The following is a 13,695-nucleotide window of genomic DNA, read 5'->3' on the forward strand; positions in this document are numbered from 1 at the left end:
AGACCCAGTCCACACAACTTCTAGAACGGCCTCTGAGGCAGCTGTACAAAGTGCTTTTGAAGGACGCCAGATCTGTGCCCCGAGGGCCATTGTTAGGGGCAGAAGAAACTATGTGAATCCAGACAGGGGTCAGCGAGCTTCCTGCCACAGGTCAGATGGGAGGCACCTGACTGAGTCTGTGCCATGTGGTCTCTGCCAGGACCACGTGACACTGCCCCTGTGGCGTCCAAGACACGACAATGTGTGGACGTGTGAGCCTTGGGGTGTTCCGATAACATCTGACTAAGAGCAGAGGTGGCAGGGTTTGGCCCACCAGCTGGAGCTGCCCAAACCTCTGCTCCGGTCCTGTCCGTAAAACTTCTGTGACATTCCTCAGCACGTGATTCCAGTCCTAGACTGAGAGAGGTTTCTTCTCACCTGCTGGGACCACGCCACAATGCACAGTGATTTCACAAACGTGGTGACACAGGAAGCGTGGCGCCGGCCTCAGAGCCTGCGCAGAGTGGTGTTGGCACTGCCACTGCAGGGCTGGGAGGGAGAAATCAGTCTAGTCAGTGGCGAGGCAGAGAGAATGCCTCGGCACCCAGGAGTCCTCCTACTCTTGCTGGACCCGGAGCCCTGCACTGGACGCTGGAAGGCCCGGGCCCTGCAGTCCTCTGACCAACATTCCTTCCTCCACGGCTGCAACCAGCGGGCGGCAGGGCTGAGGGCCCGCCCTCTGCTTTCAACTGCCCACGTCATCCCAAGGAGCCCGGCTTCTAATCATTTTAATAAAGTTCTCGTCATAAAACCTTTTTCTTTGGACAGAATAACACATTTCCAGCCATGCTTTTGGTGTGGATTTTAAAGCCAGGATATTTTTTCAATGAAAACCACAGACGTTCTGTGCAGACACCACGTCCTTCCCGGGGCGCTCTGGCTGCGCTCTGTGCACGTGGAGGGCTTTGCTTGCCCGCTTTGAAGTGCTGCTGAGTGATCTTGCTTCTAATCCCCTCCTCCAAAACGAAGTCCTGTTAAAATCACCGTTAAATGAAGTTCATACCAAGGGAGTCTCTGGTGTCTCGGCTTGGTGTGTGGCACTGTCCCAAAGCCAATCAAAACAAAATGTGAAAGATGAGCCTGGACTCATGGGCACCGACGCATCGGGCATGCATGAGGGTGCTGGGCGCTGTCGGAGGCATGTGCGCACACACTCGTCCTCGCTTTCCTGGGCCTGGCGCCCTCTGGGTCGTGACCCCACACACTTGCTAGGCCTAAGAAGGTGAGAATGTGAGGTTTCTGAGTGCAGCTCAGCACCCATCTGTGGTATGTAAGCAATGGCCCTTCTCCGCCACAGGACACAACCTCTTTGCCTGTAAAAAGAAAGCTGAACATGGCATTCCCTGCATCTCTGGGGCTGGGCTGTGCCCGCCACGACCCTCCTACAGGAGGAAGCTGAAGGAATGTCCCTGTTTCATAGATGGTACAAAGAAAATGGGAAACTGGACTCACATTTTATTTCCAGAATTAAACCTTTAATAAAGAACTCAGTCTCTAAAAAATAAGATTGAAATATGTGCCATGGGCCTCTCAAGCCATCGCTTTAAGGAGAGTATTTCCATGGGGTCGCTTCTGGCCTTTCCGGGGCAACCTGAGGGTGGAGAGGGGTGGGCCTGACGTTTGTTGAGGCAGTGAGGTACGCTGATCGTTGGCTCCAGAGGCAGGAGAAATGGGTGGAAGGGGGGTCGCTGAGAGAAGGCGGGCAGGTGCCTGTAAGGCACACCCCCCGTGCCGGCAAGCCCGGGGAAGCCATGACTGCTGTGCCCAGAGGGCACCTGTGCCCGTGAGGCATGTGCAGAGGGGAGGCGCGGTGCTAAGCGGGGAGGGCGGCTGCTCCGAGTGGTGGCCTGTGCACTAAGGAAGGTCCTGCGGGAAGCTGTGGGGCACTGCGCATCCCCGTCCCGTGGCCTCAGTGTGGCCTGCTCTGGCGCCTTCATTGCCACAGCACTGCCCCCTTGGCTTGGTCATCAGCAACCTGCACCTGCAGCCTCAAGACGACATCTACAGCTGCAGCTTCCCAGGGGAACAGAGCTGGGCCGGGACAGCAGGTGGGTGCCGGCCACTGTGTCCCCTCGCTGGCCACCACGTGTGCAGCCTCCCAGCTGTGCTCTGTGGGAGGAGTCCCGTCACGGGGCATGTATAGCTCTCACCCACCACATACCATCAGGTTACGGGCTCTACATACCACCTTCAAAAGCCACAATGGAATCTAAATGCAATAATTCACTCAACAGCTGGGTTTCAGCATCTGGAAAGAAATGACCTTCCAATTCATTCCCCCACTAGGACCCTAAACAAAACCCACCATACCCTCCGTCAACACAAGTCTCAGAGCAAACCGAGCTTATGGGGCCAACAGGCTGCAGCCCTGTGGCCACCCACGGCCAGCGAGCATCTGGGGACCCTGTGGGCACTGAGGGCTGTCTTTCTATGTCAACAAATGCCCTGGGGCATCGTCCACAAACACTGGCCCCTCGCTGGCCCTCCTTACTAAGGGGCTTCTGGGTCAAGGCACTCCCGACCACCCACTCGGATGGATATGTTCTCACTTTTTCCTGAGAACTGACGGAAGCAAAAGCGTCCCTACTGAACCCTCACCCACCCCCACCGGAATCTTCTCCCACTGGGTCTCTGCCTAGCACCCTTCAGCCTCCTCCAAGCAAGCACCTCGAGACCTCGCCAAGTGCCTTCTCACCCCACGTCAGCTCCCACTGCCCCTGATCCCGTCTCACTCCGCTCTCCCTCAGATGACCCTGCCTCTCCAGCCCTGTCCTGGTTGGTCTCCACTGCTGTTTCCTGAGCTTGGCCACTGGCACCGGGTCCTACCCTGGACTGTCCAAGTCTGTCACAGGGCTGTCACCTAAGCTGCCACAGGGCGTCCTGTTTGACACGCAGATCTGGCTGCGATGCTTCAATCCACAGTCCAAGGCCCCGAAAGAGCCCCCGCCGTCAGAACCAAGGTCGAGCTCTGTGGACGCAGCCCAGGCAGGCGGGTTTGCACCGTCTGGCGCTGTTCTCGTGGGAAGGCCCTTTCCCCGTAATGTCCTGTGCCACACTCATTCCTCCAACACTCAGCCTGGGCCCTGCTCCCTCCAGAAGCGTCCTTGGCCCACCCCCTGGGTGGGCAGACCTCCTAAGGTCTCACCGTGCCTGCCTAGAGCTTGTCCTCCCGGTCCCCTGCTCCCCTCCAGGGTGGGCACTGTGCTGACCCCACTATCCGCACCTCAAAGGGCCGGCCCCGCAGGCACAGCGAAGGCTGGCTCAGGACGAGCCTCGCAGCTTTCAGGCTGTAGCTTGTTTGCGTTTGCTGCTTTGTGCTTCTCAAATATATTTCTACATAGGAAAGCACCTGGATGCACTTAAATAGACATAATTACTTTTAGAAAAGAAGGTGGCGTGGTTTGTATGAAACCTCTTCGTAACCTTCACTTCCTGAGGCAAGGAACCCGGGGCAGTGTGGTGACCGCAGTGGGTGCCACAAAGCAATGGTGAAAACAACAAGCTTAGGTGGCATGACTCCTAAAACAAACCTGCCTACAAAAGGCAACAGTAGTAGCAACACATCTCACAGGAGGAATGCGCCTTCCCAGAGCCTCAGCCTTCCCATCCTACAGCAACCCATCTCACAGGAGGAACGCGCCTTCTCAGAGCCTCGGCCTTCCCACCCTACAGCAACACATCTCACAGGAGGAACGCATGTTCCCAGAGCCTCAGCCTTCCCACCCTACAGCAACCCATCTCACAGGAGGAACGCATGTTCCCAGAGCCTCAGCCTTCCCACCCTACAGCAACCCATCTCACAGGAGGAACGCGCCTTCCCAGAGCCTCAGCCTTCCCACCCTACAGCAACCCATCTCACAGGAGGAACGCGCCTTCTCAGAGCCTCAGCCTTCCCACCCTACAGCAACATATCTCACAGGAGGAACGCATGTTCCCAGAGCCTCAGCCTTCCCATCCTACAGCAACACATCTCACAGGAGGAACGCGCCTTCCCAGAGCCTCAGCCTTCCCACCCTACAGCAACCCATCTCACAGGAGGAACGCGCCTTCCCAGAGCCTCAGCCTTCCCACCCTACAGCAACCCATCTCACAGGAGGAACGCGCCTTCTCAGAGCCTCAGCCTTCCCATCCTACAGCAACACATCTCACAGGAGGAACACGCCTTCCCAGAGCCTCAGCCTTCCCACCCTACAGCAACCCATCTCACAGGAGGAACGCGCCTTCCCAGAGCCTCAGCCTTCCCACCCTACAGCAACACATCTCACAGGAGGAACGCGCCTTCCCAGAGCCTCAGCCTTCCCACCCTACAGCAACCCATCTCACAGGAGGAACGCGCCTTCTCAGAGCCTCAGCCTTCCCATCCTACAGCAACACATCTCACAGGAGGAACGCATGTTCCCAGAGCCTCAGCCTTCCCATCCTACAGCAACACATCTCACAGGAGGAACGCGCCTTCCCAGAGCCTCAGCCTTCCCATCCTACAGCAACACATCTCACAGGAGGAACGCATGTTCCCAGAGCCTCAGCCTTCCCATCCTACAGCAACCCATCTCACAGGAGGAACGTGCCTTCCCAGAGTCTCAGCCTTCCCATCCTACAGCAACCCATCTCACAGGAGGAACGCGCCTTCCCAGAGCCTCAGCCTTCCCACCCTACAGCAACCCATCTCACAGGAGGAACGCGCCTTCTCAGAGCCTCAGCCTTCCCATCCTACAGCAACACATCTCACAGGAGGAACGCATGTTCCCAGAGCCTCAGCCTTCCCATCCTACAGCAACACATCTCACAGGAGGAACGCGCCTTCCCAGAGCCTCAGCCTTCCCATCCTACAGCAACACATCTCACAGGAGGAACGCATGTTCCCAGAGCCTCAGCCTTCCCATCCTACAGCAACCCATCTCACAGGAGGAACGCGCCTTCCCAGAGCCTCAGCCTTCCCATCCTACAGCAACCCATCTCACAGGAGGAACGCGCCTTCTCAGAGCCTCAGCCTTCCCACCCTACAGCAACCCATCTCACAGGAGGAACGCGCCCTCCCAGAGCCTCAGCCTTCCCACCCTACAGCAACACATCCACAGGAGGAACGCGCCTTCCCAGAGCCTCAGCCTTCCCACCCTACAGCAACCCATCTCACAGGAGGAACGCATGTTCCCAGAGCCTCAGCCTTCCCACCCTACAGCAACACATCTCACAGGAGGAACGCGCCTTCCCAGAGCCTCAGCCTTCCCACCCTACAGCAACCCATCTCACAGGAGGAACGCGCCTTCCCAGAGCCTCAGCCTTCCCACCCTACAGCAACCCATCTCACAGGAGGAACGTGTCTTCCCAGAGCCTCAGCCTTCCCACCCTACAGCAACCCATCTCACAGGAGGAACGCGCCTTCCCAGAGCCTCAGCCTTCCCACCCTACAGCAACCCATCTCACAGGAGGAACGTGTCTTCCCAGAGCCTCAGCCTTCCCACCCTACAGCAACCCATCTCACAGGAGGAACGCGCCTTCCCAGAGCCTCAGCCTTCCCACCCTACAGCAACACATCCACAGGAGGAACGCGCCTTTCCAGAGCCTCAGCCTTCCCACCCTACAGCAACACATCTCACAGGAGGAACGCGCCTTCCCAGAGCCTCAGCCTTCCCACCCTACAGCAACCCATCTCACAGGAGGAACGCGCCTTCCCAGAGCCTCAGCCTTCCCACCCTACAGCAACACATCTCACAGGAGGAACGTGTCTTCCCAGAGCCTCAGCCTTCCCACCCTACAGCAACACATCTCACAGGAGGAACGCGCCTTCCCAGAGCCTCAGCCTTCCCACCCTACAGCAACACATCTCACAGGAGGAACGCATGTTCCCAGAGCCTCAGCCTTCCCATCCTACAGCAACCCATCTCACAGGAGAAACGCATGTTCCCAGAGCCTCAGCCTTCCCATCCTACAGCAACCCATCTCACAGGAGGAACGCGCCTTCCCAGAGCCTCAGCCTTCCCACCCTACAGCAAGACATCCACAGGAGGAACGCATGTTCCCAGAGCCTCAGCCTTCCCACCCTACAGCAACACATCTCACAGGAGGAACGCGCCTTCCCAGAGCCTCAGCCTTCCCACCCTACAGCAACACATCTCACAGGAGGAACGCGCCTTCTCAGAGCCTCAGCCTTCCCATCCTACAGCAACCCATCTCACAGGAGGAACGCGCCTTCCCAGAGCCTCAGCCTTCCCACCCTACAGCAACCCATCTCACAGGAGGAACGGGCCTTCCCAGAGCCTCAGCCTTCCCATCCTACAGCAACACATCTCACAGGAGGAACGCATGTTCCCAGAGCCTCAGCCTTCCCACCCTACAGCAACACATCTCACAGGAGGAACGCGCCTTCCCAGAGCCTCAGCCTTCCCACCCTACAGCAACCCATCTCACAGGAGGAACACGCCTTCCCAGAGCCTCAGCCTTCCCACCCTACAGCAACCCATCTCACAGGAGGAACACGCCTTCCCAGAGCCTCAGCCTTCCCACCCTACAGCAACCCATCTCACAGGAGGAACGCGCCTTCCCAGAGCCTCAGCCTTCCCACCCTACAGCAACACATCTCACAGGAGGAACGCGCCTTCCCAGAGCCTCAGCCTTCCCACCCTACAGCAACACATCTCACAGGAGGAACGTGCCTTCCCAGAGCCTCAGCCTTCCCACCCTACAGCAACCCATCTCACAGGAGGAACACGCCTTCCCAGAGCCTCAGCCTTCCCACCCTACAGCAACCCATCTCACAGGAGGAACGCGCCTTCCCAGAGCCTCAGCCTTCCCACCCTGCAGCAACCCATCTCACAGGAGGAACGCGCCTTCTCAGAGCCTCAGCCTTCCCACCCTACAGCAACACATCTCACAGGAGGAACGGGCCTTCCCAGAGCCTCAGCCTTCCCATCCTACAGCAACACATCTCACAGGAGGAACGCATGTTCCCAGAGCCTCAGCCTTCCCACCCTACAGCAACCCATCTCACAGGAGGAACGCGTCTTCCCAGAGCCTCAGCCTTCCCACCCTACAGCAACACATCTCACAGGAGGAACGCGCCTTCCCAGAGCCTCAGCCTTCCCACCCTGCAGCAACCCATCTCACAGGAGGAACGCGCCTTCTCAGAGCCTCAGCCTTCCCACCCTACAGCAACACATCTCACAGGAAGAACGCGCCTTCCCAGAGCCTCAGCCTTCCCACCCTACAGCAACCCATCTCACAGGAGGAACGCGCCTTCCCAGAGCCTCAGCCTTCCCACCCTACAGCAACACATCTCACAGGAGGAACGCGCCTTCCCAGAGCCTCAGCCTTCCCACCCTACAGCAACCCATCTCACAGGAGGAACGCGCCTTCCCAGAGCCTCAGCCTTCCCATCCTACAGCAACACATCTCACAGGAGGAACGCGCCTTCCCAGAGCCTCAGCCTTCCCACCCTGCAGCAACCCATCTCACAGGAGGAACACGCCTTCCCAGAGCCTCAGCCTTCCCATCCTACAGCAACCCATCTCACAGGAGGAACGCGCCTTCCCAGAGCCTCAGCCTTCCCACCCTACAGCAACCCATCTCACAGGAGGAACGCACCTTCCCAGAGCCTCAGCCTTCCCACCCTACAGCAACCCATCTCACAGGAGGAACGGGCCTTCCCAGAGCCTCAGCCTTCCCATCCTACAGCAACACATCTCACAGGAGGAACGCGCCTTCCCAGAGCCTCAGCCTTCCCACCCTGCAGCAACCCATCTCACAGGAGGAACACGCCTTCCCAGAGCCTCAGCCTTCCCACCCTACAGCAACACATCTCACAGGAGGAACGCGCCTTCCCAGAGCCTCAGCCTTCCCATCCTACAGCAACACATCTCACAGGAGGAACGTGCCTTCCCAGAGCCTCAGCCTTCCCACCCTACAGCAACCCATCTCACAGGAGGAACGCGTCTTCCCAGAGCCTCAGCCTTCCCACCCTACAGCAACCCATCTCACAGGAAGAACAAGTGTTCCCAGAGCCTCAGCCTTCCCATCCTACTCCAAAGGTTGGGGAAAGTGCAATGGCTTTGGCCAGTTGCTCAGTTTCATGGCGAATGCCAATTCATTAAGAGATTACCGTCAGCACCTGAGAAGATCCAGTTTCAGAGACATCTTTGATAAGCGTCATCACATCACGATGCAATGAACGTACGAATCAAGATCATCTGGATGCTTCGCTCACCCCTGACCCCGTGTCCCCAGAGTCCTCATGTCTCTGCACACAGGTGAGGGAGGGGTTAAGGAGATCACCATCAACAGCATCATCTCCTTGCAAGCCCCCTCCCCCCGTGGCTGAGACTTTACTCAGCAACTTCAAAGCTGCCTCTGGCCCCGGGACTGGTTTGAATTAAGGTTCTCTTTTCTCCTAGAGTCTCTGGGTCTGGGGAGAAAGTGCCCGCTGCTTCTGGATTTCATTAGGGGCAATTTTCTTATCTTTCCTTCGTCTTAGGCTTGATCCCCTGAAGATGCAACGTGGCAGCAAAGGGTCTGAATATCAAGGTGCCAGCTGGAAGGCATGCGCTGTCCCTGGGGGCCCCAGTAGGGGAGAAGAGCAGAAGAAAGGGAAACGAGAGTCGCTGAGCCTTCTCCCCGTCATCGGATGCCCAGGGAACCATAAATTGTAAACTTCAAAGTACGATTTTACATTAAAATCAATAAAATAAAAAACCCTGAAACAGTTTTCCTTTTCAAAGATGCTATTTAAGCTTTAAAAAGTTCACTTGATAAGGTATTGTCATGTACACACCTGGCAGGAGATTAAAGCACATGCCAAGAGCAGCTCAGAAAGGCGAGTTCATCCTAAAGCCTGGCCAGGCCGGCGGGGTTTGTGGAGCGGGGGACCCAGAGGGCAGATGCACACTGCTGCTTTATGCCTGGGCTTGCCCACCAGCAGGGAGACGGGGGAGGGTTTCACCCCAGGACCTGAGAGCTGAAGAAAGCACTGAGAAACGCCCCTGGGGTGCGGGTCGGCCCATCCAAACCTGGCCTGGGGCAACTGACCAGAAAGAGGGCCGCCTACTTCCTCCCGGCTGACCAGGAGAGCCCTGCCTTCTCTCTGCACTGGAACGTGGCCACACTGGGCCCTGGGTTCCCCAGGTGGCACCAATGTTCACTCAGGCAGGAAGTCAACCAGGCCGCACCTACACCTCTCATGGTGGCCAGAGACTTGATTTTCAGAGAACCTTAAAAGGGGGCCAGTTCTCAGTGGGGCGACAAGCAAGAGAGGGCAGTGGGCATGCATTCCATGAACAGCCAAGGCGACAAGCCCACGCCAGGGCTCAGGCTTCATACGGGCTCATTTCCGGGTGTGGTACGCATTTGGGGAAATCCTTCTCTCTTCAGTTAGGCAGGGAACTGTCAACATGACACTACATCTGATCAAAAGTAAGAAGAAACATCAAAATCAAACCAATGAGATCAGAGGAAAGTGGTCGGGTACAGGGCGAGCAGGTCCACTGAGGTGCTGACAAGCTCCCTCCTGCATTGCCCAGGGTGAATTCTGCCGAGGAGCTGGGCAGCGTGGGCCCCGCCACACGGGGTCTGTTCCTCCTGCGAACCACCGAGTGCCTGGGGAGGGGGACCTGCATCTCCTGGGCCAGGCCTTTATGTCACCAGATCTCAACAACCTTTCCCAGGGGGGCACTAGACCCGAGCTAGAGAAGAGTGAGCAGACGCTGAGAAGGTTTCGTGACTTATTCACTGTCCCCAGAGAGCATGGTGCAGAGTCCACACAAAACGTTTACAGGTGTGTCCTCGTGCAGAGCCTCACCTCCAGAGACGTGCACACACACAGCTACAAACAAAGACATGCGTGCAAAGACACACGAGCACACATGTGCATACTCATAGACGTGTGCACAGAGATATACAAAGACAGGTGCACGCAAAGACACACAGCACATGTGTGTACTCATACATGCACACAGAGATGTACACACAAAGACAGGGACATGCAAAGACACATAGCACATGTGTGTGTACACTCATACAGAGATGCGCACAGAGATATACAAAGACAGGGACACGCAAAAACACATAGCACATGTGTGTACTCATACATGCACACAGAGATGTACAAAGACAGGGACATGCAAACACACATATCACATGTGTGTACTCATACAGACACGCACACATATACAAAGACAGGTGCACGCAAAGACACAGCACATGTGTGTGTACACTCATACAGACATGTGCACAGAGATATACACACAAAGACAGGTGCATACAAAGACACAGAGCACATGTGTGTGTACACTCATACAGAGATGCGCACAGAGATATACACACAAAGACAGGGACACGCAAAAACATATAGCACATGTGTGTACTCATACATGCACACAGAGATGTACACACAAAGACAGGGACATGCAAAGACACATAGCACATGTGTGTGTACACTCATACAGATATGCACAGAGATATACACACAAAGACGGGCATGCAAAGACACAGCACACATGTGTATACTCATACACAGATATGCACACACAAGGATACACACACAGATACCTGCATGCAAAGACAAGTGCATGGGTGTGTACTCATCCAGAGATGTGCACACACATGCATACCTGCATGCACACAGACATGCATTCACACCCACAGATGTGTCCATGTGTGCAGGCATGTATACACCCACAGACACGTGCAAGGCTGCAGACACCTGCACAAGCACCCCGAAACATGCACACAGATGAACACCCACCCACACAAACACACACAGGCACGTGGACACGCACATCCATACAGAGATGCACGTATATGCCTCTCAAAGACACATGTCTGCACGTGTGTTTTATATGTACATAAATCAGGACAAGACCATGGAGTGAGAGAAAGGAAAACTCTGAGAACCGTATGGGGCTTTAGTGCGGTACAGATGGTGTTTTCTAACAGCCACGGTCTGTCAAGCTCTGGGAATTGATGTGGGCTGTGGGCTGCTCCCCGGGGCTCCGTCACTCCACCACAGCAGGTGAAGCTGTCGTTTTAAAACGATGACAAGAAAACCCCCACTGCTCAGCGGCCCATTTTGGGTCACAGGCGTGACTCTAATCTGGCCTCCATCAAAGGAGAAATAAGCAGTTGATGAGAAAAGCAAACACTGTGTCTTTAAAAATCACCCTGTTGCTAAATTCAGACGGATCAGACTCGCACGAAGGAAGTGAGATGAAGGGCGACAATCACCTCTTGATTTGGGGGAATGAATAAAGAAGAAATATTTATTTGCATTTGACATCGCATCACAAGGTTTGTGAAAGAGGAATCAGGAGATTCTGAGATTCTGAGGATTTTCACCTTCATTTCTCATGAACATAACACGCTGCACAAAAGTCCCTGCCTCTGCCTCCATCACTCTCACCATCAGGACCCAGACCCAAGTGGGCTCCTGCTTCCACTGAATGCTCGGGAGGGAGCGCTAAGACCCGGTGGTATCTCTAAGACTCCACGCTTGGCACTGCAGAATGAACTGAGGCACCCCTGTTCACCCACAGACCCGGTTTCAGACACGCTGATCTCCAGCAAGTGCTCCCTGGAGTGTGCGCAAAGGAGAAGCTGCCAGCCTCAGGTGCGAAGTGCAGCCCGGAGACTCACCTGAAGGCCGCCAAGTACTCGGCGTCTCCCATGGGGGGGTCCAGGCCGCCAGTGAAAGCCATGTTGACGTTGAAACCCACGCCTGGCCCTGTGCCCACCTGTGGCCAGAAAGAGAGAAACGCACGTCACAGACTCTGAGCGGGACCTCTCTGACAGGAACACCTGACGCAGGTGGCACCGGGCTGGGCTCGGCCTTGCTGGGCCCCCGGGGAGAGCCCATGTGTCCTGGTCTCCTGGTGCCTATTCATTAAAAGGTGTGCAAACGGGTGCCCCACGCCACCGGTGCGCTGACGTCAACATGGGGGCCCCTTTCCCAGCTGCAGGCTCTCGCTGACCCTGCCCTCAGCATGCCAAGGCCCTGCACCGACGTTTCTGGGGACGTGCCGCCCTGTGTTGTGTGCCACAGGTGATATCAGGGAGTCAGACCTGGATCTCTTTGGGCAGACTGTCTCGGATGAACCCGTCATTTTCTACTTCCTCTACAAAAGTAAGATCCGGAGGCTGACAGAGCCTCTTCCCTGGATGAAAGCCCTGCCGCTGGGGCCTCTGTTCAGAGGGGCAGGCTCTGAAAGGGGACCTGGGCCTGTCAAGGAGCCGCTGGGTCTACCATTCCTGGGCAGCCATGAAGCCCCACGCTGGCGAGAGGACGGTGTTCAGAGCCCCCTGCCTGAGGGTATCCCATGGAAGACAGAGGCCTGGGCCCGGCCCGGAGGAAGACAGGCGCCACACACCTCCTCCTTCACTAACACCTCCGTCCACCTGGATTGGAACCAGAAACGATATCCAGCCTCTCATGTGTACGCTGGACAAAACACAGGCCACGTGTGCACACGCGACGTGAAGCAGGCTGACGCCTGACTGGTTACCGTCTGGGCTTAAGTGAGCGCAAAGGCCTCGCTCGCTGCGGCCGGGCAGCTGTGGACCGTCTACCCTGTGTCTCCAGAGTGGCTCCCCGCAGCCCCCACCTTCCTCCCAGAGGCCCGCACACACCCCGCCTACCTACCTCGTCAGGAGCCCCGCTGCCTGGGAAGAAGTTCCCGTCATCGTAGCGGTGGAGGGACACGTACAGGACGCTGGGGTCGCTGTAGAAAGCCTGCTGGGTCCCATTTCCGTGGTGCACGTCCTGAAAGGGCAGGGACAGCAGCCTCAGGGCTGAGCTGGGTGTCAGAGGGCATACTCTCCGCAGGGCCCACCCCAACTCCAGCTGTGCTTAGAGACAACAGCTCCTGCTCAGCAATGACCTTACCCTCCAGCCGGGCCTGCACCTGGTAGGCATGCGTCTGAGGCTGCATGATCAGGACCACGTGGTGCAGGGTGGCAGGGGTTCTGAGGGCCAATGTAGGCTGGGCACAGTGGCTCATGCCTGTAATCCCAACACTTTGGGAGGCCGAGGCAGGTGCATCATGAGGTCAAGAGATCGAGACCATCCTGACTAACATGGTGAAACCCCGTCTCTACTAAAAAATAAAAACATTAGCTGGGCATGGTGGTGCATGCTTGTAGTCCCAGCTACTCGGGAGGCTGAGGAGGAAGAATCACTTGAACTGGGAGGCAGAGGTTGCAGTGAGCCGAGATCGCACCACTACACTCCAGCCTGGTGTCAGAGAGAGACTCCGTCTCAAAAAAAAAAAAAAGGCCAGTGTTTGCGTCTGCAGCGCTGCTTCCCCTTGCCCTTAGACTCCAGCAGCGGGCGGGGCTGGGGGTCAACCGGGCCTGGAGGCTGCCATTTTCCTAATGAAGCCATCTGAACCATTTCCTGCACCTGCTGTGTCTGACAAGTGAGCCGTTTCCTCGGCCTCTGTGGGGAAGGGTCACTGGCTGTGGCCTGTCCACTTGCAGGCACATGGGAGGTGCAAATCCCATGCCAGGCAGGGGGTTCGCAGGAGACAGGTCCCACGTGGCTGTGAGTGACAGGCACACACGGCACAGGTTCCAGTGCCCAAACGGCAAGCACCGTTTCTTAACCACAAAACCGACAGGTTGAATGCACCAGCGGGCAAGGTGAGAGGCAGCCTGGGGCTTCTACCAGCTGTGGCT

At 56.7% G+C, this 13,695-nt stretch overlaps 1 protein-coding gene across 6 annotated transcripts in view; it reads right to left on the minus strand.

Moving 5' to 3' along the window:
• Positions 1 to 13,695, minus strand: part of HDAC4 (histone deacetylase 4) — a 355,366-nt gene that overhangs the window by 26,816 nt on the left and 314,855 nt on the right. For all 6 annotated transcript variants that reach the window (XM_064383397.1, XM_064383398.1, XM_064383400.1 and 3 more), the window contains 2 exons: positions 12,662 to 12,781; positions 11,659 to 11,756 (listed from right to left, as the gene is read on the minus strand). In XM_064383397.1, coding sequence (XP_064239467.1) covers positions 11,659 to 11,756; positions 12,662 to 12,781 — 218 coding nt within the window. The remainder of the gene's footprint in view (positions 1 to 11,658; positions 11,757 to 12,661; positions 12,782 to 13,695) is intronic.

This window comes from Aotus nancymaae, unplaced genomic scaffold, assembly GCF_030222135.1.
Source record: "Aotus nancymaae isolate 86718 unplaced genomic scaffold, 86718_ANA_hifiasm-v0.15.2.pri h1tg000031l, whole genome shotgun sequence".
Classification (NCBI taxonomy): Eukaryota; Metazoa; Chordata; class Mammalia; order Primates; family Aotidae; genus Aotus; species Aotus nancymaae.